The sequence below is a fragment of the Rhinolophus hipposideros genome (genome assembly GCF_964194185.1).
Source record: "Rhinolophus hipposideros genome assembly, chromosome: 6".
Taxonomy (NCBI): domain Eukaryota; kingdom Metazoa; phylum Chordata; class Mammalia; order Chiroptera; family Rhinolophidae; genus Rhinolophus; species Rhinolophus hipposideros.
In genome coordinates this window covers 42,427,306-42,448,047 of record NC_138052.1, presented here as the reverse complement: position 1 = coordinate 42,448,047, position 20,742 = coordinate 42,427,306, and the positions used below count along the sequence as shown (strand labels likewise).

The 20,742-nt window shown below is 37.2% G+C and overlaps 1 protein-coding gene across 2 annotated transcripts in view; it reads left to right on the top strand.

Annotated features, from left to right (window-relative positions):
- Positions 1 to 20,742, top strand: part of GRB14 (growth factor receptor bound protein 14) — a 114,972-nt gene that overhangs the window by 53,956 nt on the left and 40,274 nt on the right. The window contains exons 1-2 of one of the 2 annotated variants that reach the window (XM_081050686.1): positions 185 to 400; positions 18,919 to 19,075. In XM_081050686.1, the coding sequence (XP_080906812.1) occupies positions 338 to 400; positions 18,919 to 19,075 (220 nt within the window). In that variant the 5' untranslated portion in view covers positions 185 to 337. Of the gene's footprint in view, positions 1 to 184; positions 401 to 18,918; positions 19,076 to 20,742 lie in introns of those variants that run through there. The other variant, XM_081050685.1, reaches the window with a different exon arrangement.

Genomic DNA, 20,742 nt, shown 5'->3' with positions numbered 1-20,742 from the left:
AAGATGGCATTGAATTGCACTGTTTTGGAAAAAAAAGTTAAGTGAACTAGATGCCTGTTAATCTGGTTCTTTAAATATCATAAACAAAAGTATCAGAATGTGTTTCCAAGGACAAAGGCGGAGTTTTCCGGGCTTTGATTGGTTGCTGCCTTGTCCTGTCCCGCAGCCATCCTTAATTGGCTTTGGGTAGATTGGGATCACATAAGCAGGGTGACATTTATTGCTTTCCTAGTTGTTTCTTTGCACTGAGGCCTGAGATTCCCAAGGAGTAACTGTAAAAGAGTTCTTTCCTTTTGTCCATGATCTACGAGAGGGGATCATTCTAAGAAGAGCAGGCATGAGTTTGAGTGCGAGAAGAGTCACTCTGCCTGCAATAACGCCAATAGTTCTACAGAAGAGGGTATGTGGCTGCTTTTGGCTTTTTTTCTTTTTTTTCTTTTTCTGGCTGTTTTTTCTCCCCCGCCACGTTACTGTGTTTATTAATATGTGAGAAACTTTAGTTACATATCCTGAGAGAGACTGTAATTCATTGAGGCTACAGGTAATTAAAGGATATATTATTGGAATTAGACTAGGGAGAAAAAACATGCTGCGCCAGAACATCTCTGTAGTAAAAAAGCTCCACGTAAAAGCAGTTTGGTCTCGATTTCAGGGCATTGTGATTGAGAGACTGTATTGAAGCTTTTTCTTTTCTTTTTTTTTTTTGTCCTTCTGCTGTAACTTCAGGCCTCTTGCCTTTAGTTCAGTAGGGAATCTGCTTGCTATTATGTTTTATATTTGTTTACTGAGGAACAGTGTTTTTTTTTTTTGGTTTTGTTTCACTATAATTTATAACATATCCATCTTCATTGTTGAATGGACTGTATAATTGTTTTACTGTTTAAACATATGGCACCAGTTTATTATCCTCTGGTTTCTACCCATTTCTATTGAGTTTCTCACAATTTGTTTAAGAAAAACTTTCCATTCAATTTCCCTGTGAAAGGATTTTCTGTTAGTTATTAATGTAACCATTTCTGTGTATGAAAATATCTATTAGTTTTTTGTAAAGATTAGTTTTATGCCTTACGTGCAGTAGTGTATTTTATAAGATAATAAATACACCGTATAATGAAGCCTTTAAGTAAAGCTGAATATACTAAATTTCTCTTGTGAATACACTAAATAACAGCATTATATTTAACTCTTTCAAGAATCAAATCTGTTGCATAGAAAAAGAAAGCACCAAAACATATTTTTGGCAATATTCTTTCTGAGTGGTTTTGGTGACACTAGAAACTGTAATGTTTATTTCCATACCTGACTTTTTTAGTTAACTGTTAGTTAATTATTATTGTATTCCATTAAGTTAAAGGTCATGGTTGAATTTATTTGAAAATGACAACTCTAACAATTAAGGTGCTTTTTTTTTTTTTTAGAAAACGAGTATCTTTTTTTTTTTTTTTTTCAATTTTTAGGTTTTCAAATTTTCTTATCCAGTCCACCATTTATTCACTAGGGACATTTTACTTGGCATTGGAATAGTATATGGTAATTTTGCCAAGATTTGTCCTCTATCTTTCTTGATGCCTTTCTCTCATCTTAAACAAATTTAATTAAAAATATTTTGCTTTGAGTTTGAATCTTTATTTGGATTTAGACTTAGCAGTGCATTAATAATGACCATGTAGGTTTCCTGATTCATTGCGAATGTGAAAAGATATATTAATATGTACCAAATCTATGTTGTTATGTTTGCTTTCTTCTTTATCCAGTTAATATTGCAGTTTAGATCGAACAAGAAATGTTCATCATACGGTGTTTTTGGACAACATGTTGGTGTGATGGAAAGCATACCACCTGGACTCTTCGTTTAGTAGCCTTATGAGTGACCTTGGGCAAGTCACTTGAACTCTCAGTCATTACTTTCTCACTTGTAAGATAATAGCTGAGAGATTTTCATTAAGTGCTCTCTTCAACCTCATTTGCATCCATAATTATGTGAATCAAATATTATAGTTTGTGTTTTCATAGTTATAGTAAATCATTTCTTATTTTCTTAGAGTATAAAAAGCTAAAAAAAGATGCTATCAGTTTCAAGGACTTGGAGAAATTAGTCTAGGGGAAATTGTTATGACTAAAACTTGGCTAGAAAATAGCTTCCAGCACTGACTAGTAAGTAGCAAACCAAGGTTACTCTAGAAAGTCATGATTATAATTGATGTTAGTTCTGAGCTGCCACTAGACACATCACTGTGATTTCTCTTGGTCTTTTTATAATAAGCTTCTTGCCAGGTTTCTGTTATAATAATTACATAAGTCCAAATTCCCTAAGCCCAAATCTGTGTTATTCCCCAACACTGAGTACACGAATTAAATGTTCATATAATTTAGCACATTATGACTTGCAGAAAGTACTTAGGCCATTTATTTCACCTGATATTTTGACCGCCAAAGGGTCCATTGTCTATAATGTTGTTCTGAAAATTTTAGTGTCTCTTATTTTTGGAATTGGCTATTTTTCTGACTAAAAAACATCCATCTGCTCTGGCTACACCATGTTTTTTATTTTATTTTTCCCCCAAAATAGGAAATGATTCCACACTTGTAATTAACTTGTCATTTTCAATATGCGCCATTATTCGGTGATCTTACAAATCAGTTACAAACATTTCTTAGAGGATTTTTGGGGCAACTTCTCATTTTCCCAAGAAGGCAGGTACTTTTCCCACATGTTTGGCATAAAGTTTGTTCATCCTGAAAGAGTAGCTCTTGCAAAATAATTTGCCAACTGGAATCCTAATCATTTGAAATGCTAAGGGTATTTCTGACAATGCTTTGTAGCACTAGGGAGTAAATTTTCCGTCAGCTAACATATCTGACCTAAATGGCCGTTAAGAGTCTCCTGGGAGTGGTTAGGAACTTGAATTTTAACAATGGCTGTTAACATTGTATGGATCTTTTTTGAGGCCGATCAAATACACTTTGATCTTTGAAGAATATTTTGGTAGACTCTCTATTGAGCACATTGGAAAGAAATTTTTGGTTTCCTTTAATTTTATTTAGAACTGATTTCCTTGATTTTTAGTGAATCAAGGTTCTAGTGAAGAAGGTTTCATCATATCCTCCAGAAATTATCACCAAAGGTTCTGAATGAATCCTTTATTTCGTAGCATTTTTCTCAGATAACTACTAGGTTATGCCTTTTTTTTTTTTTCCCCTTAAGATGAGAAGACTGAGTTTCTTGGGGGTGGAGTGACTTATGCAAGGTCACCCAGAAGGTCAATGGCGAAGTTAGAAATAGAATCTAAGTCTTGTGACTTCCAGTGTGTTTCTCCTGGATGCCTGTTACTTCCTGAAATTAATATGTTAATGAAATTGCCTTATGGTGTGTATAATTGCCGTTCAACTTCTAGTCTGGAATTACCGTAGACAAATCCTTTCATCTTCATCTGTACTCAACTCCCCATATGCTCTAGTATTGAAAACATTTTATTCAGAAAGCAGTTGTAAGCAACAAAGTGAGTGATTTGTGTGTGTGTGTGTGTGTGTGTGTGTGTGAGAGAGAGAGAGAGAGAGAGAGAGAGAGAGAGAGAGAGAGAGAGAATATGAATGAGAGAGAGATAGAGAGGGAGAAAGACAATTTATATTCGGAACTCTAGATGGTATATTACATCAAGAAAACATTTTAAGGTCTCAAAAAATTGACCAAAGACGCAAGCAGGTAAAGTGTAAATGAAGTACAATATAAAATACACATATTTTATTTTTATTAGAAAGGCTACAGGATCATAAGGCCAGATATCCATATTCTGATTTTGTGGGTAGGAATTTTTCATGCCTCTATCAGATTAACATTGTTTTGCAAATTATGTTTACAAGCATTTCTGCATTCTTTATCCACACTACAGTTACAGAGGTGTTGATAAACATACAAGATCCCAAAGGGTCTTCTGAACTCTCAGAGAAGAAAGGGATAACTTTTAGAATATATTTTTCTTAAGCTTCATATCCTTTTTAAAAATCTCAAATTCATGAGTATAATATGGAGCAATGCCATTTACCAAAAGATTCAATTCCTCTTCTGTGCAAGAGAATAGTTTGTTATATTCATTTCCTTCTTCATAAGATTAGAATCATTGCTACGTTTTTTAAATTGATTTTTGTGAAAAATGAAATCGATCATATCATTCTTTTGTTCAGAAACTTTTAAATATGTACCAAATCCGTCCGAACGTATGTAATAGTCACTGTGCTTCAGGAGCTGGAGGCACCATAGTTTCTCTAGCTTCACCTGAAGCCTCCTCTCTGGCATTGTTTTTCTCTCCCTGTGCTCCAGTGTTTGCTGTGTTTCCCTCTGTGCTTCTGCTCCCAGTCTTTTGCTCTGTGGTCTATGGACAACTCCAGGCTCCTGTTTGCTTTTTCAAAGGTTGTTTATTGTCTGTGCCCCAGCTCAGGCTGTGCTACCATCTTGGAACCTTCTAAGATTCTTTCTCATTTATGTTAATGTTATCTTGATTCAGTATCAGTGGACTTGCCTTTGTTACTCCTTTCTCAATTCAGTAACTCCGGTTATGTGACATCAATTTTATTATTACCTTTTATGAAATTTAAGTCTTATTAGTTATCCATAGGTGTGTATCTTATGGTTTCTGGCTTTTCAGATTTGACTTTACGTCTTTTCTGTGTATCTTGTGTATTTTTTATGTATCTTGTACTATTTAGTTCTCAAATTTTGTCGCTTTTTGTCTTACCACTGGATTTTAAAACTGTAAGGGAAAGTCTTTTTAAACAAAGTGCTTTGTCAGTTACAGGTTGAATTTCATTTCATGTAACCATAAAACTCAAAAGACAGCGTATTAAACAGGGAAGAGATTTATTTTTCTTTTACTTTACAAGAAGAATCAGTCCAAAGCTAATGTAGCAGCCGCATAACGTCCTGAGACAACTAAACTCCTGCTTACTTTCTATTATATCCTTCTTAGTGTGGTTCCCTTTTCCTTTTATGGGAAGATAAATGCAAATCTGCCGTCAGTCATCCTGTTCACATTTTTGGCATACAAATGGGAAAGACCTAGGGCATGCCATCCGTTCTGTCAGATGTCAGATGTTCAAGTGCCACCCTGAAATAACCAGGAGCTTCTGCTTACATCTTACTGGCCAGGATTGTGTCGCGTGGTCAACCCTGGAGACAGGGAAGCCAGGAAATGTAGGCCTTGAGCTTGACACACTGCCCTCCTCATCAGAATCAGGATTCATTAGGAGTGGAGAGGGGAAGGGTAGTGCCTGGTGGCACTCTACAAGTGCCTTGGACATAATTGGCATTTGGTATATGTTTACCTTGGATTTGTATTAATGCCCTGCCAGATGTGAAATATGGTTATGCTGTCTGAACAAATGTATCTCATTACTTGTATGAAGATAGCAGAAGGTGTGCTCAATAGGGAGAGAACAGATTTCCTGAGTAGGGGAGGGTAATGGAGATCCACAGATAGCTCCCTGAGTTCAGGTGGCTGGCAGGCTTGGAAGGTGGTCGTGAGTATTGTTATTGCCATTTACCCAGAGTTCTCATTCTTGCCAAACCTTGATCTTTCTTCTGCCCTTTTCATCTTTATACAGGGTGACTTATTTGCATATTGACCCAGGAAGGGTACCAAACAGATGAATGGTTTTTGTGTTTTCACAAAATGTTTTCTTTGCTGAGAAGTGAGTTTTCAGGAAGTGCGATGGAGTAGAGATTGTGTGTTTTGGAGCCAGGAAGTCCTGAGTTTAAGCTCAGCTCTGTCACTGACCAGCTTCTTTTAAACCTTTGTGAGAATTCGTTTTTCTGTCTTGGGGATAATGAGGCTTCCCTACAGAATAGTTGTGAGGATTAAACTGGATAAATATTTAGCAGTACTTGCCATATAGTAGAAGCTCAACAAATGTGAATTCCTTTTTTCCCCTCCTCATCTGTAAAATGGCATGTTTTGCTAGTTCCACAAACTGTTTAAAATCTCCTGACTACTATGAATTAAAATTTTTTGTTTCCTGTCCTATTAAGGTGGTTATATAAAAATGTCCATGTAGCAAATGAATCAAACAAAAAGTAGTTGTCCTTGATATAATGCAGCCAGGGAGAGAAAGATAATATGCCTTTCAAATCCTTGTTCCCTTTGCTCCCTGTCTGTAACTTTAGGTGGATTCTAATTTGAATTTAAATCTAACCATTATATGCTGATAAGTGGTGCTAGATGATAATAGGGGGTTAGATTATTTCTCCTTTTACTATCCTACGGAGTATCTGGCAGTGTATCCGGCAGGGACTCCTGGGTCATATATTTGAAAGAGGTAAAATTGTGTCTAGTGTTTAGACATTATTTCATTAGACAAAGGTGATGCTACTGGATATAGCTATATGGTAGCAGGGGCTTTGTCACTTTTGATCATCACTGAGCTCAGTGCTCAGCACAGGGAAGGTACAGAGTTGATGTATAATTACTGGCAGTTCAATAAGCACAACTGAAAAAACAAACAAACTCCATGTTGCTGCTATGGACAATTTGGTGTACTCACTGCCCTCCCCACACACCAATAAAAATAAAAACAGCTATAATGTGTTCAGCCCTGATTACAAATTCTCATTAATCCTCATAAGAACTGTGCATGGTTGGTGGATAAACCTAGTTTGGGATGAGGAAAGTGGGGTGTGGAGAAGTTAAGTATCTTATCCAAGACACACTGCTAATAAATGATGGAGGCAGGACTGAGCTCCAGGCCTGCTCCATCAGCACAGGAAGCTGCTTCTCACAATCGCATGGGCACATGTATGCCAGCCGCAGAGCTGTCACCACAGCGCAGCTGCAGTGCTCTCCTCTCACCTGTAATCTACTCATTGGACAATCTTGAACTTTTCTGCCAGTCTGCCTTTTGCTCTCCTTGTTATTTTTCCCTTGTTCACTCAATTTCAAAGACATCGTGACTAAACTGTGTTGGAAGTACTTAGAGCTCAGTGGGACTGTAGGAGTCTCTTGGGTCTTACTCATGAATGCCATACTGACTTTCAAACATTTATTATAATAATCTCTAACATTAATTGAGTGCTATCAGTTTGTCAGCATGTGGTCCATTTTACAGTCTGAGGAATCTAAAGCTCATAACTGGTAAGCCGGTCGTCTGGGATTGGCTCACAGAGCAGACTCCAGGGCCTGTCACAGCCATGAGCACCTGGATGAACCCCCATGCGAACAGGAACTGGGCCCCATATTATGCTGTAAACTACAGTGCCTGGTTCACGTTTGGCAAGAAAGACAGATTAAAAATAGCCAGCTGATTTAACAGTCTCAGACTCTTACTTGGGGCAGTCTTAGAGCTGGCTTTCCTGGCTGTGCTCCAGCATCCTAAGCCAAATCTAGAAAATACGAATCTCTCTTTGGCAGAAAAGAGAAGCAAGATCTTTGGTAATTTCAGATATTAAACCCTCTGAAAGGATAATGATTTTCTACCCCTGTAGGATATTAAAAATGATTGCTCTTAAGACTGTTCCAAAAGAGAAATTAAAAAATCATTTTGGCAAGAACAGCATTTCAGAAAGTGATTATAGCTTCCTAATTGGACATGCATATTTGGACATATGCATTCGGTTGTGTTTGTGAAAATATGAGGAATATCATTTCATAGTTTCAGAAGTCAAATTAGTTTGGATGGTTCTATCAAGATTTGAAGAAAAATTTTGACATCATCATTCTAAATGCCAGGGAGAACCTCCAGCTTCAGATTCCTGCTGAGGTGAGTGAGTGTGTGTGTGTTCCTGAGATATATATATATATATATATATATATATATACACACACACACACACACACACATAGTATATACCAACATTCCTCTTATTGAAGTTTAAGATAGAGGCATGATTTACCTTAACAGTTCAAAAAGTTAAGAATATTTAGGAATAGATTTAAACTTTGTTAAAAGCTTGTAATTATATTAAGCAGGACCTCTGTAGGGTTAGCTGTTAAAGTTGTAATTTTCAAAACATATTTTCCTTTCTCTATTTGCATCCAGTGAAAAATAGAGACTCCCTCTGCTGGCTATTTGATATATGCAATTTTTCTGTCAAGTTATGCTGAGAAAAGTGAAGTACAAAGAAAAAAACCCTTTTTTGATATTCAAAAAATGAGGTGCTTTGGGATATATATGCATTTTTGTGTTCTAGTGTTTAGTTATCTAATAGTTTTATCCAAGATGGTGTATATAAGCAGCAGCTTAAAGTAGGATGAAAGTCGGATGAGTAGAGTAGAGACAGGCTTCCATGGCTGGCTCTGCCAGTGACCAGCTGGAGATCCTGGGCAAGTCACAGCCTTTCCAGCCTTGGCTTCTTTTTTTGTAAAATCGGAGAATTTTAGTGGATGTTCTCCAAAACCCTTCTAACTGTTAGTATTTTATGATTCTAACAGTATTGATTTCATTTCTTTTAAAGGAATATGCTTTACATATGTTTTATACTGATATCAATAAATATTTAGAAAAATGAAGCAAAGGTAAAATTGCAAAAATGGACATAAATTATTTGTTCCTAGTGTTGTCTTAGGTCTAGAAAGTGATATTTTGTATGCTATTATAAGTTTGTCAGATAATGCCCCCAAATATTCCAGAAAGACTGAACATAGCAAATTTATGGCTTCTGTGACACCTTAAATTACAAGAAGCATAATTATTTTATACGTTTCCAATTAAACTGTGACATACTGTTGACAGTAAATTTCACCCAAATTTCAGTGAAGTGTGAAAAAGCGTGTTTTTAAAAATCAGTGAAGTAAGGTAGTTCCTAAAAGTGCTTTAGCTGATGCCAGCCAGCTCAAGAATTGTGATATGTCCTGGGGTCTAATAAATGTTCTTTCCTCTCTTCGTATTTTCCTCTTTTCTTTTAATCACTTCTTCCTTCCCCCTCCCCCAACTTGTCTTTTCTCACTGTGAAACAATTTTTAACTTTTTTTGCTTAGACATGTCTGATGGTTATTTTGGGAATAAATGATTGCTTAAAAACTGAAATGAGATACTGGAATAACACTGTGTCCAACATAAGCATGACCAGTGGCTTTTTTTTTTTTTTTTTTGCTTTAAATATGAATAAGCATTAGCACTTGTGAAGGTTTTTTCACTTCAAAGATGAATTAATCAGCACTGGCATCTTCACAGGAATTGCATAAGTTTTAAAAACACTGAGGCTTCAGAGAACACTCCTTTGATGAAGTCATTGGGAACTGTGGGATTTGTGATTTGACCCTCTTTATTATTCAGACTGGATTGAGGTCCTAGGCTAACATGTATACATACTTCTGTATATATGAGTGTATATGTGCAACTATGGTTTAGGATAGTTTTAAACTTCATTTTCAATGTTTACCTTCTTTTATAATGAAATTGGAGCTGTTTCTTTTGCCATATTTTTCTACCACATAACAGAGCAAACTGAAAGGGCTTCCAATTTCTCTCTTTGTAAAATTGCACCCCCACTTGAGTGAGCCTCTTTCTACCCTCAAGGGAGAAAAGAAGTCCTTGGAAGGAGCAGTCTGCAAGGCTCTTGGCCTGAGGCAAGAACAAAAAGGGGAAGATCTGAGTAGGGGATAGAGGAGAAGGACTTTAAGGAGACTTTGTGGGTCTCCTTTGCCTGCAGACTGTCTTTCTTCTCTTGGTTGGAAGCCTAGACGGGGCATGATTCGGCAGTGTCACTGATCCCAGCTGCCAGGTGTGGCAGTGCTAAACCCCTGCGCTGCCAAGTTTGGGGCACTTCCAGTAGTGAGGCTGTACTGGGCCTCTTTGGTCTGGCCTGATGCTGGCTGGGAAACAAATTAATACATCGTAAAACTCTACCCTTGCATTTGAATTTAGATCCAGAACTTATGGAAGACCTGTATGGATCCCCAGTAACACAGGTCCTTTAACTCTGAATTGGTTCGTCTCTATCCAGGCATGCCCTGTAATTTTCCCCTTGAAATGTAATAACATGCAAATGTATACCATTCAGAGTTTTTACGAAGTGGTGTGGGGGTGATGCATCATGTGACCTTCAGCGTTGTGGACCAACAGAAAGAGCCTGGGTCCGTGATGGCCTGATGGATCTGCCTCACCAAACCCCGAGCTGTTCGCTTCTGGTTTCAAATGGGAGAAAAAAATAAGTAAACCTCAATTTGATTAATAAGCCAGTGTAGGGTAGCTTTTCTATTACTTGTAGCTGAACCTGTTCCTAAATGATTAAGTCACCATGTGGCCATTTATCCTTATTCTCTTACCTCTTTGTAATCATAGGCTTGTAAAACAGTCATTTAAAGCTTAATGCTCTATCTTCAACCATTGAAGAAGGTACCCTGTCACTTGTATGTCTTTAAAACGATCCCCTATTGTAGTGGCCCCCTCTCTAGTTGTATTTATGGAAACCAGTATTCAGCAGTTCTGGATGCAGATACCTTTCACAGGCACCTGTGATTCCTCACCTGGTTTTCATAACTTAGTCCCTCTGATCTTGGCAAAGTGCTTTGTTTACTGTTCTGTGCATATTTTTTACTGTCAGGCCTTCGTGTCTTTGCTCATAATGGTTGTCCCACACAGGTGTCTTCCTACCTTTTTTTTGAATTCTCACAGAATCCCAGACTTGAAACGTGCCATAGAGGTCTCCTAATCCACCTTTGTTCAGTTCACAAATTTCAGGAAACCTTACCTGTATTTTCTCTTTGGTTCGTGTGTATCTCTTCTCCCCTAGAGATTTTCAAACCCTGTGAGGTTTTAGAGCTACTGTTTTGGAATCCCTAACATTGTCTCCTACCAGCTACGCATGATGGTTTCCTTCATCACTAAAAATATTTTTGGTGGCTCACTATGTGCCAAGTCCTGTGCTAACTGCTGGAGATATGATGGGAAGCAAACGTTGATGTCATCCCTGCTGTCACGCAGCTTTCTGAGTAGTGGAGGCCCATGCATAGTAATTACAAAGCTGAACATCCACGTACATAGAACAGAGAGCCTGGACCTACCCTGGGAGGGTCATTGAACGCTTCCTTCGTGGTTTATCTGAGGGATGAGAAGTAGAAGGTGGAGAGACACTGTCTGAGGCAGCAGGAACAGTATGTGCAAAGTCCTGTGTCTGTCAGGAAAGGACTATCTCAGGAAACTGAGGGAAAAAAATATATGGTTGGAGTTAAGAGAATAAGGAAGGGATTATGGGGAGCAAAGTTGAAAAGGGGACGTAGGTATATGGAATGGACCTCTTTGTGTCAATCAATTCCTGTAATTCTGATTTTGGTGACAATATCTATATTGAGTTAATATCTTATAACCAATCAAGTATGTATTGTCATGCCAAAATCAATGTGTTGTTGAATATCTCAAAAGAGAATTTGACTCCCTGCTAACTGATTTCTCTAAACTGTGTACTATTTTGCTCTTAAATAAGTATTTGACAGCTAGCAAAATGATACAGGATGGTAATAAAGAAGCAACAGCTTTTCTTGAGCTGTTAGAGTCTTTTGGAACAGGCTTTGTTTTTAAAATATAACATTTTGTTAGAGATTTAGAATAAGTAATAATGAATATATTATTTTCCATCCCTTTCAAGGGAACACATTAAGTTGCTTAATTCAAAATATCTAAGAATGTCTCCTCTTATCGTAGGACACTGTGTTCCTTATTTAGAAGAATGTAAAAGTCCAGGGCTACTCTGACCTCGATATAAAAATATTTCACATGTCTTAAGTACGTTGCCTATCTGTTAAAAATATTAGAAACATTAAAAGATGGCTTTAAAATCCTACTGTGCTTGGACGGTGAACTATGAAGAACTGTAGAATTAAGTTTTACTCTGGGACCTACCATGTTTCCCCGAAAATAAGATGTAACTGGTCAATCAGCTCTAATGTATCTTTTGGAGCAAAAATTAATATGAGACTCGGTCTTATTATTACATTACATAAGACCCAGTATTATATTGTATTATATTATATTATATTGTATTATATTATATTAAGACTTGGTCTTATATTATATTAAAATAAGACTGGGACTTATATTAATTTTTGCTCCAAAAGACACGTTAGAGCTGATTGTATATAGCTGTTACAGTTCCATTGACTCTATTCTTTATGCTGTGCTCCACATCCTGTGACCATATATATATATATATATATATATATATATATATATATATATAATTATAGTTGACATTCAGTATTATTCAGCTTTAGTTTCCAGTGTACACTGCAGTGGTCAGGCATCTACCCTGTCCATGAAGTGGTCTTCCTAATAAGACAAGTGCCCATCTGACACCCTACATAATCTTTACAACATTATTGATTATATTCCCCAAACTGTCTTTCATATCCCCGTGGCAGTATTGTGGTCACCAATTTGTGCTTTCTAATCCCCTCTAATCACCTTCTCCCTCATATCCACCCCCCGCCCATCTAGTAACTCTCAGTTTTTTTCTCTGTATCTCTGAGACTGTTTCTGATTAATTCTTATTTTCTATTAATTATATATAAACAACACATATATTTAATAGATATAATAAATGAAAATTTGTTTTCTGTTTAAAAGCTATATACTTTTCATCACAAGATCTTGGTATTTAAATGTGGTGTTTAAATTATTTTAAATAAAAAAATTAACAGGAATTAAATGTGGTATTTAAATGCAGTTAATTTAAAAATTAAATTTGTGCTCCTAAAATGGAAACTTTGACACAGAAGATAAGCACACCCCAACAGTCTTTTTTTCTTCCCCCTCTCCCACCCTCCCCTTCTCTCTCTCCCTCTCTCTCTCTCTCCCTGCTGAATGATTATCCCTCTTCTTTCCTTCCGCCTCTGGAGAAACAGGATAAATGGGGGAAAGTTCTCCAGTCAGTATCTAATTACTGACTATGGGGGCCAATGGCCCTTTCTCCGCAGTATCATTGCCAAATGACCAAATGACAACCTGAGTTTCTTTCGAATATCCTAGTGTGAACCAGGTTGGAAAAGGACCTGGCTATCTCTTGCCATCACATTCCTGGGGTCCACAGGCCAGAGGAGAAAGGCTGGCTGTTTAGCCCTTGCTCAATGCTTGCTTAAGGCTTTCCATATATTCTGCTCTGAAAATCAGAATTATCCGTGTAGAGATAAATACTTGGTGTGCTATGGGGGCAAAGTGATATATATTGAATCAACTTTCAAACTTGATCTCTCTGTTTATTTTTCCAGAAATGGCCTTATATTTTAAATATTTTGTCTCTTTTAGTCTCAAGGTTTAGAGAACTCAAGCCTTTTTCCGAAAAGTTAACCATTTTGTGCTGTCTCTATATTTGAACATTGTTGTGTCTACTGTTTTAATAATGGGCTTTGTTAATTTCTTGCCTCCCCTTCCTTTTTATGGAGGGCAGGCTAGGGGAGTTGAGGTATCAAGTGTAGACTGCCTTGATAAGGATACCAGCCAAAATAGAGATCTGTTCCGCCCACATCCCAGTGGAACCCTTGCAGGGGCTGCTGTGTCTGTACAGTACGTTTTCCTTGCTTATGCCATGTACTCCCAGAGCAGTGTTTGGAGCTGTAAACCACTCCCAAGGCCGAGGTTGTTCTGAGTGACAGAATTTCAGCAACACGAAGGGCTTCCTGAACATAGCCTGTGTGTACACTGTTGGCTGCTGGGTGCTCTCTCTCTTTATGCTGGTGGGGATGTTATAGACCAACTGTATCAGTGTGTTTCTCTCTTACTAGGCAAGTATTTGTCCACTGGTGAAACAAATACAGTTCCTCATGTTCTTTAGGGTCCAGGCAGGATTTCTTCCTGCTGGTGTACAGTTTCAAATGATCTTCTAGATAAATTGATATGGTTAATATTCTTCTTACCCTGTTTTTCACTTTACAAAGTAATCTGTGAATTTGGCAACTGACCTGGAGATATGTAATATCCCTTTATTAAATAGCATGATAATACACACATGATCTTCAAATCTCTTTTTCACCTCTCAGTATATGGAGGAAACAGGATACCAGTATTTTGCTCTAATGATTCTTAAGAACAGTTCTGCTATTTGGTTTTTACATGATCACAAAAGTTTTTAACTCAGTTTTAATCGATACTAGTCATGTATCTTTTCTGAAGATTTCTTTTCTTAAATAGGAAGTTTTAGTATAGTCATACTTTTGGCAAGAAGCCTAGTAGTCAACTCTCCTAAAGAGTTAAGTCTTAGATTAACGTTCCCCTTTTCTTAAATTTTAAAGAGCAATAAATGGAAATAAAATTAGACTTTTAACAAAGGCATCCCATTGGCTAGTGTAAAGATTTTTCATAATTACTGAATTGATCTAAAAGATGACAAGGATTTACTGCCGTGGAATGTCAATCAAAATGTACATTTATCATTCATAGATAAATGTGTATTTTGGACAAATATCAGCATTAAATAGGATTTTTAAAAAAAAATTGAAATGGAGCTCCAAAACAAGTATTAAGTTTTTCTCTTAGCAGGTGTTATTTGTATAAAAAATTAGTACATGTACCTATTCCAAAATTCTAAGTTGGCCTAGCCCTTCTAAATTTATGTGTCTTGATTCTTGACAACTTATTTCTTTCAAATTGGCAGCAACAGTTTGAAGAAAATAATGGCTTTTCTGATTGGTTAGCTTTCTTTTTTTATTTTCCCCAACTTTACCTCTTGCTCTGTTCTTGTCGTCTTCTTGAATTTGGCCTAAGCTTCAGAATGTCTCCAGTTTTTCATTTTCTTGGCGCCTCTGATATAAAAGATAGAGCATGACCAATAAGAGGCATGCTTCTGTCACCCCAGGTGATAGGAGTTTACAGTCAGAAATCACGGGTAGTCAGAAAGTGCAAGGAACCTAGTCAGCAGCCACCAGGCCATTCCCAATTGCCCCATTTCTTGTGCAGCCGTTCTCGGAGGGCACTGAAAGAGTGGGTCCTCCTTGTCTCACATGATGGAGCAGCCCCAAGGTTGGCTCTTCTCGTCCTTTCAGGAATGGTCGTCTTCACTTGGCTTTTGGTAGAAGCACCCACTAGTGCTTGATCCAGTCACTAACCTCATGGATGTGTCGGGGACGGCATCCTTTGGCGCCCTGCTGGTTGTCTAGTACAGACACAAATAATGAAGCTACACACTTCACAACAGTCGCCTACTCAAATGCAGGCATGGGCGTCACTGAGATTGCCTACAGCTCTCGGAGTCTCAGTGAACCACGTGCATTAACCACAAAATAAATGAACTGAAACAAAAGCTCAATCACATCTGATTTTGACAGTATATTTTTATGACCTTTTTCATATAACTTTTGGCTGCCTCAATGACTTCAAAAACTCAGAATTGCCCATTAGCAGCAACATTGAGTCAATGCTTACCTAGGCTTATTTATATGAAGAAAAAGTATATCTGTTGCTCATTGAGAAGAATTTTAATTTCCTGAGTGTAAAAATTAAATTACTCATATAATTTGTACCAAAATGTTTTTAAATTGAAATTTACAAATATGCTTTGAGTACCTACTGTGTGCAAAACACTTTGATCGGCTTTGCAGGGTTACAAAGTTCATTCATTCCAAAGATCTTTATTAAGCCACGCACTGCCTTGGGCTAGGTCCCTAGGATATGATGACAAATGGTGAACAAACAGGTTTTTCTTATAGGAGCTTACTAGTACAGGAGGAACTAGTACTGCATGAGGAGGAAGACATGCAAATACAAAATAAGAGCACATAAGAGGGGCACGTTACAAAGCCATGGGCAGTCAGGGAAGACTTTCTGGAAGAAGTGCCATGGAAACTGGGGCCAAATGATAAGTAGGAATTTTCCAAAGAAAGCATATTGTTGGTGGTTGGGGCATGATTCCAAGTAAAGGATACCTCATATGCAACTAAGAAAAAATGGGTTGCAAGTGTTTGTCATTTTTGGCTAGGATCACAGAATGATCTCTTCCATAGGCTAGGATGCTGGGGAGTGTGCATTCTAAGCAGTTTGGATTTTATCCCATGAAGTCCCACTCCCCTGGTTCTCTTCCTACCTCACTTTATCTTTCAGGCTTTCTTGCCTCGAGCTCACTGTTAAATATTGGAATTTCTTAGGGTTCAGAGCTAGAGTCTCTTTTTTGTTATTGTTCTTTTTTTTCTCCCTTGTGAGATGTATTCATGTCCATGAGCTTGTTTAGCACTTGTAAGCTTGATGATTCTGAAGTCAATTGTGATTTAGGTTCTTCCATCCCTGTCAATACTGTCATGCTGGTTACCACTCAGTTTCCTTAGGACTACCCTCTTTGCTGTTCCTGCCATCCCTGACTCCTTTTAATCCTTAGAACCTGCCAAATTCTTCCTTCAAGTCCCAGGGACTTCGCACATCTCTGTTCCCTTAGCCTGAAAGGCTCTTACCTGCTCCTTGCCTAACTCCTACCCATTCCTCCTTTAAGTCTTGGCTTAAATATTGGTTTTTCCCAGATGTTTTTTGGGCCTCTCCTAACCCCCATTTTATAATTTAGTGACTTGCTGTACTTTTATTGTTTTTAATACTACTTATCTGCTAGACTTGAAGCTCTCTGAAGGTAACAACCATCTCTGTCTGTGATGGCTTTATATTAAAACACTTAGCAAATGACCTGTACCTTACTTGGGGTCTTAATAAACGCAATGAGCTGCTTGAATTAGGACAGTGAGGAGCTAATGAAGAGTTTTAATAACAGAGTGACCTGATTGGATTGGCTATTAGAAAGTTTATTCTGCTGTCGGTATGGAGAATGAGTTGGAGGAGTCCATGGCTAGAACAAGGGAGATAAGTAGGTGGGTGTTACCTCTACAAGCTCATGGCCTCAGCACACAAATGATAAAAACACAAAGAATTCAAATGCTCCTTGATCCAGGGGCTCAATGATAGTCTCAGAACTCTTTTCATCTCTTGGCAAGGCTAACTCCGTCTGGGTCCCATTTTCCCACAGTCTTTGTCTCTATGAATTGTAGCAGGTTTACCCTACATCTGCCCAACAGAAAAGAGAGCTCACCATATGGTTATGTGGACCAATACCAGATTGGTTCTGACTGGCTCTGATCAGGTAATATACCCATCTCTGAAGGAATCATTGTTGCCAGGGGGATTCTAGGTGTTGATGGGTCAGTCTGGATCACATGTTTTACCGGGGGCTGAGTCAGCGGTACACTGGAAAACTGGCTTAAAAAGAAATTTTTTTTTAAGGCCACTTTTGTAGCAATTGTCAATGTCTTTGATATATGTACTCTCCCGCCATGGTAGATTTCAAGATGCCTGGCTTGCAAAGTTTCTAAATTTTCACAATTAGTCCTTACAAGGTTGTTCCTGCAGCTCCAGCACACCATCTCTAGCTGAAGGTGGAGCAAAGAATCGCAAAGACTGATGGTGAGGGGAGGGGTGGTGCTCTAAAAGGCAATCAGAATACTCTTAGAAAAGGGGTAAGTGCCTGGTAGCCAAATTCAATGAGTAAGTTTGCACTGTACCACATAACATATACTTTTGTGCCCTGATTTGATTTTACTGAAGAATTTTTGAAAGTTCTTATACCATTTCCTTGAAGAACATTTGTAAGGACCATCTAATTTCCCATTCTGTGAAAGTACTGTAGTTTACCATTCTTTCCTTGTTGAGTCTTTAGAATGATAGAATTATAGACAATGCTTTGCTGGACATGTCTATGCCTAACGCCATTTTCCACATTTAGGACAGACTTATTAGGATAGTTTGCTTAAGTAGAATTACTGGGCCAAAGTAAAGAAACTTTTGATATTTTTGATAAATACTTTTCAATAGGTGTACAAAATAGTTCTCCAATTTATATCACTATCTTAATTGTAAGAGAGCAACTGCTATTGCACTGTCATTAAGTATAATTAAAAAATGGATAGGACAGAATTGATACATCATTTTAATTTGCATTTGTTTCAATTACTTAAGATGTTCAAATGTCATGTTTTTGTAACAGATGTATTATGTTGAATTGTCTTACCATTTCCCACTTTTGGGTGTGTGTGTTGATCTTACTATACTATTGTTATGGCAATATATTAATAGTGGAAATTCTAGCAGCAAACACAGCTTGGTAAATGTTAAGGGGAATATTGTATGCAAAACTAATTGTGTATAAATTAGGGTAACATAACTGCTCTAATAGATAGGTACAAATTCACAGTGAGTTAACATAATAAAAATGTGTTTCTTGTTCATGTCCAAGTATCATATGGGGATTCCTAGTTGGGCAACTTTCCTGTGGTTGTTTAGGGACAAAGGCTCCTTTTGTTTCATGGCTTTCCTCTCTGGTAGGTTCTTGTACTCATTTCCATTCAGTGAGAGGGGGGTCCCAAGAGAATGGGGGACAATATGTGGGAGATTTTTATGGGCTAGGCCTGGAATGTGCCACATTGAATGTCCTTCCATCCCATTGACTAAAATGGAATCCCATGGGCACAATTAATAGAAATGGAGAAAAGAAAGAAGATTTGGTGAACATCTCGCAAGTCTTTGGCAAAACTGCCATACTGGAAATAGAGAAATCTTTTCAAAAAATCGGATGCTATTTATTGCTTTTACTACTTGAGTATATCTAGGAATAAATAACCCATGTTACTTGGATTACTTATGGGATTTAAAATAGTAAGAAAAAATTTAAATGCTGAAAAGAGATACATAGCTTTTTAATGGGCCAGAGTGGTAGGGAAAGGACGTTAAATGGTCACTGGCCACTTGTTTAGACACTGAAGAGAAGACAGTGGAAGTTGTTGGACAAAGTGACTTCGACATGTTGTAAACAACTCTAGGGAAGAGTAACAGTCACTTAATTATAAATAAATTAGATGTACAGGAAACTGTGTAAGGACTTTGTAATCAGCTCAACCAATAAGTTTGATGACTTACTGTGATGATATTTTTAATTGGGTTTTTTAGTTCATTTTCTTATTTCTATCTACACAGGTAATTAAAGTATACAGTGAAGATGAAACTAGCAGGGCTTTTGAGGTTCCCAGTGATATAACTGCCCGAGATGTTTGCCAGCTATTGATCCTGAAGAACCATTACGTCGATGACCACAGCTGGACCCTTTTTGAGCACCTGCCTCACATAGGTCTAGGTAAGGATACAGAGTCATAGTTACATATTGCTTTTCTGTCCCTTCTAGTTTTGATCATATGGCAAACATTTTCTTCAGATATAGAAAAATAAAAGAACAGAATGTATAGTCCTTTTCTTTATTCTTTTATTTTTGGTATTGGTGGTGAAGAGACAAAAATAATAGAACAAATGGAAATAAGGGTAGAAATATTACACATTGACCACTCCTCTTTGTTTATTAAATAATGATGTATTTTTGAGCAAAACATAGAGTCCAAATTGATGGAAAGGTAAATGCCATAATAATCTTTAGTAGCACAATACACATTTTCTGAGAAGTTAATACAATAAGTGGTTATTTGAACTATTTTTTGAACTGAGTGTAGGGCACACATGGGGAGGACCCACAGTGGTGGTTCTCTTTAGGGGAGCATACACCCTAAATTTTTCTTGAAGAAATAAGTAACTTATTCACATTTTAAGTCATAAACATAAAGAATAACCTTTTAAAAAACATTGTTAATTGGAAACGCATCTCTCTATTGTGAACTTTTGAGGATTTTGTTTCTTTCTTTCCAAATCTTTTAATAAGTTACAAAATAATTTTTATTCTTCTCCTAGAGTGAGACATGATTGGCAACAATTTTCTTTCTCCTCTCTCATTTTTACAGATATTAGTGTTGAAAAACATGCTCCCATAATAAGTTGTTGAGAAAGGAAGAAGTTACGGCAATGCCATTCAATTCTTTGAATTCTGGATTAGTTTCCTGTAGCTGTTGTAACAAATTATCACAAACCGGGTGCCTTAAAACAACCAAATATTTATTCTCTCACAATTCTGGAGGCCAGAAGTCTAAAATCAGTATCACTGATTCTTGGGCTGAAACGAAGGTGTCCTCAGGAATGCATTTCCTCCAGAGGCTCTAGGAGAGAATCTGTTCCTTGCCTCTTCCAGTTTCTGGTGGCAGCTCATGCCTTGGCTGTTGGCGCCATCACTAAGATCTTTACCTCTGTGGTCATATTGCCTTCTCCTCTTATGTCTGTGTCAAATCTCCCTCTGCTCTCTCTTACAAGAACAGTAGCATTTAGGGCCTACCCAGATAATCCAGGATAATCTCCTCATTTCAAGACCTCTTAACTCAATCTACAAAGTCCTTTGTTTTGGCCATAGAAGGTAACATTCGTAGGTTCCAGGATTTAAGATGTGGATATCTTTTGGGGGTTATTATTTACCTTACCATAAACTCCTTGGTATTACCGTATTTTGCTGTGTATAGTGCGCATCCATGTTTTTGGCCCAAACTTTCAGGGGAAAAAATATCTTTCATTTTAATTTTTTAATTCAAATTTTTATTTGTTTATATTTAGTACTTGGGTTTTGTATTATAAAGGAATTGTAGCATTTATTTTTTTAACATATACTGGTACAAGAAATTTTATGTTGCAAATAATTACAAAACACAAGAACAGATACAAGGTCTAAGAAATTTTATGTACCGGTATTTACGATAGTCATGCATCATAGAAGGCCAAGAACTCTTCCTCGTTGCAAGTTCATCGTAAGTTCCACAAAACTGATAATCTTATTCCAGGGTATTATTTTGCATATGGATATCGTTATAGATTTCTAAAGTTATGCTTTAAACTCGTAAGCATAAATAAAAGAATTAAAAACAGTTAGGTCTG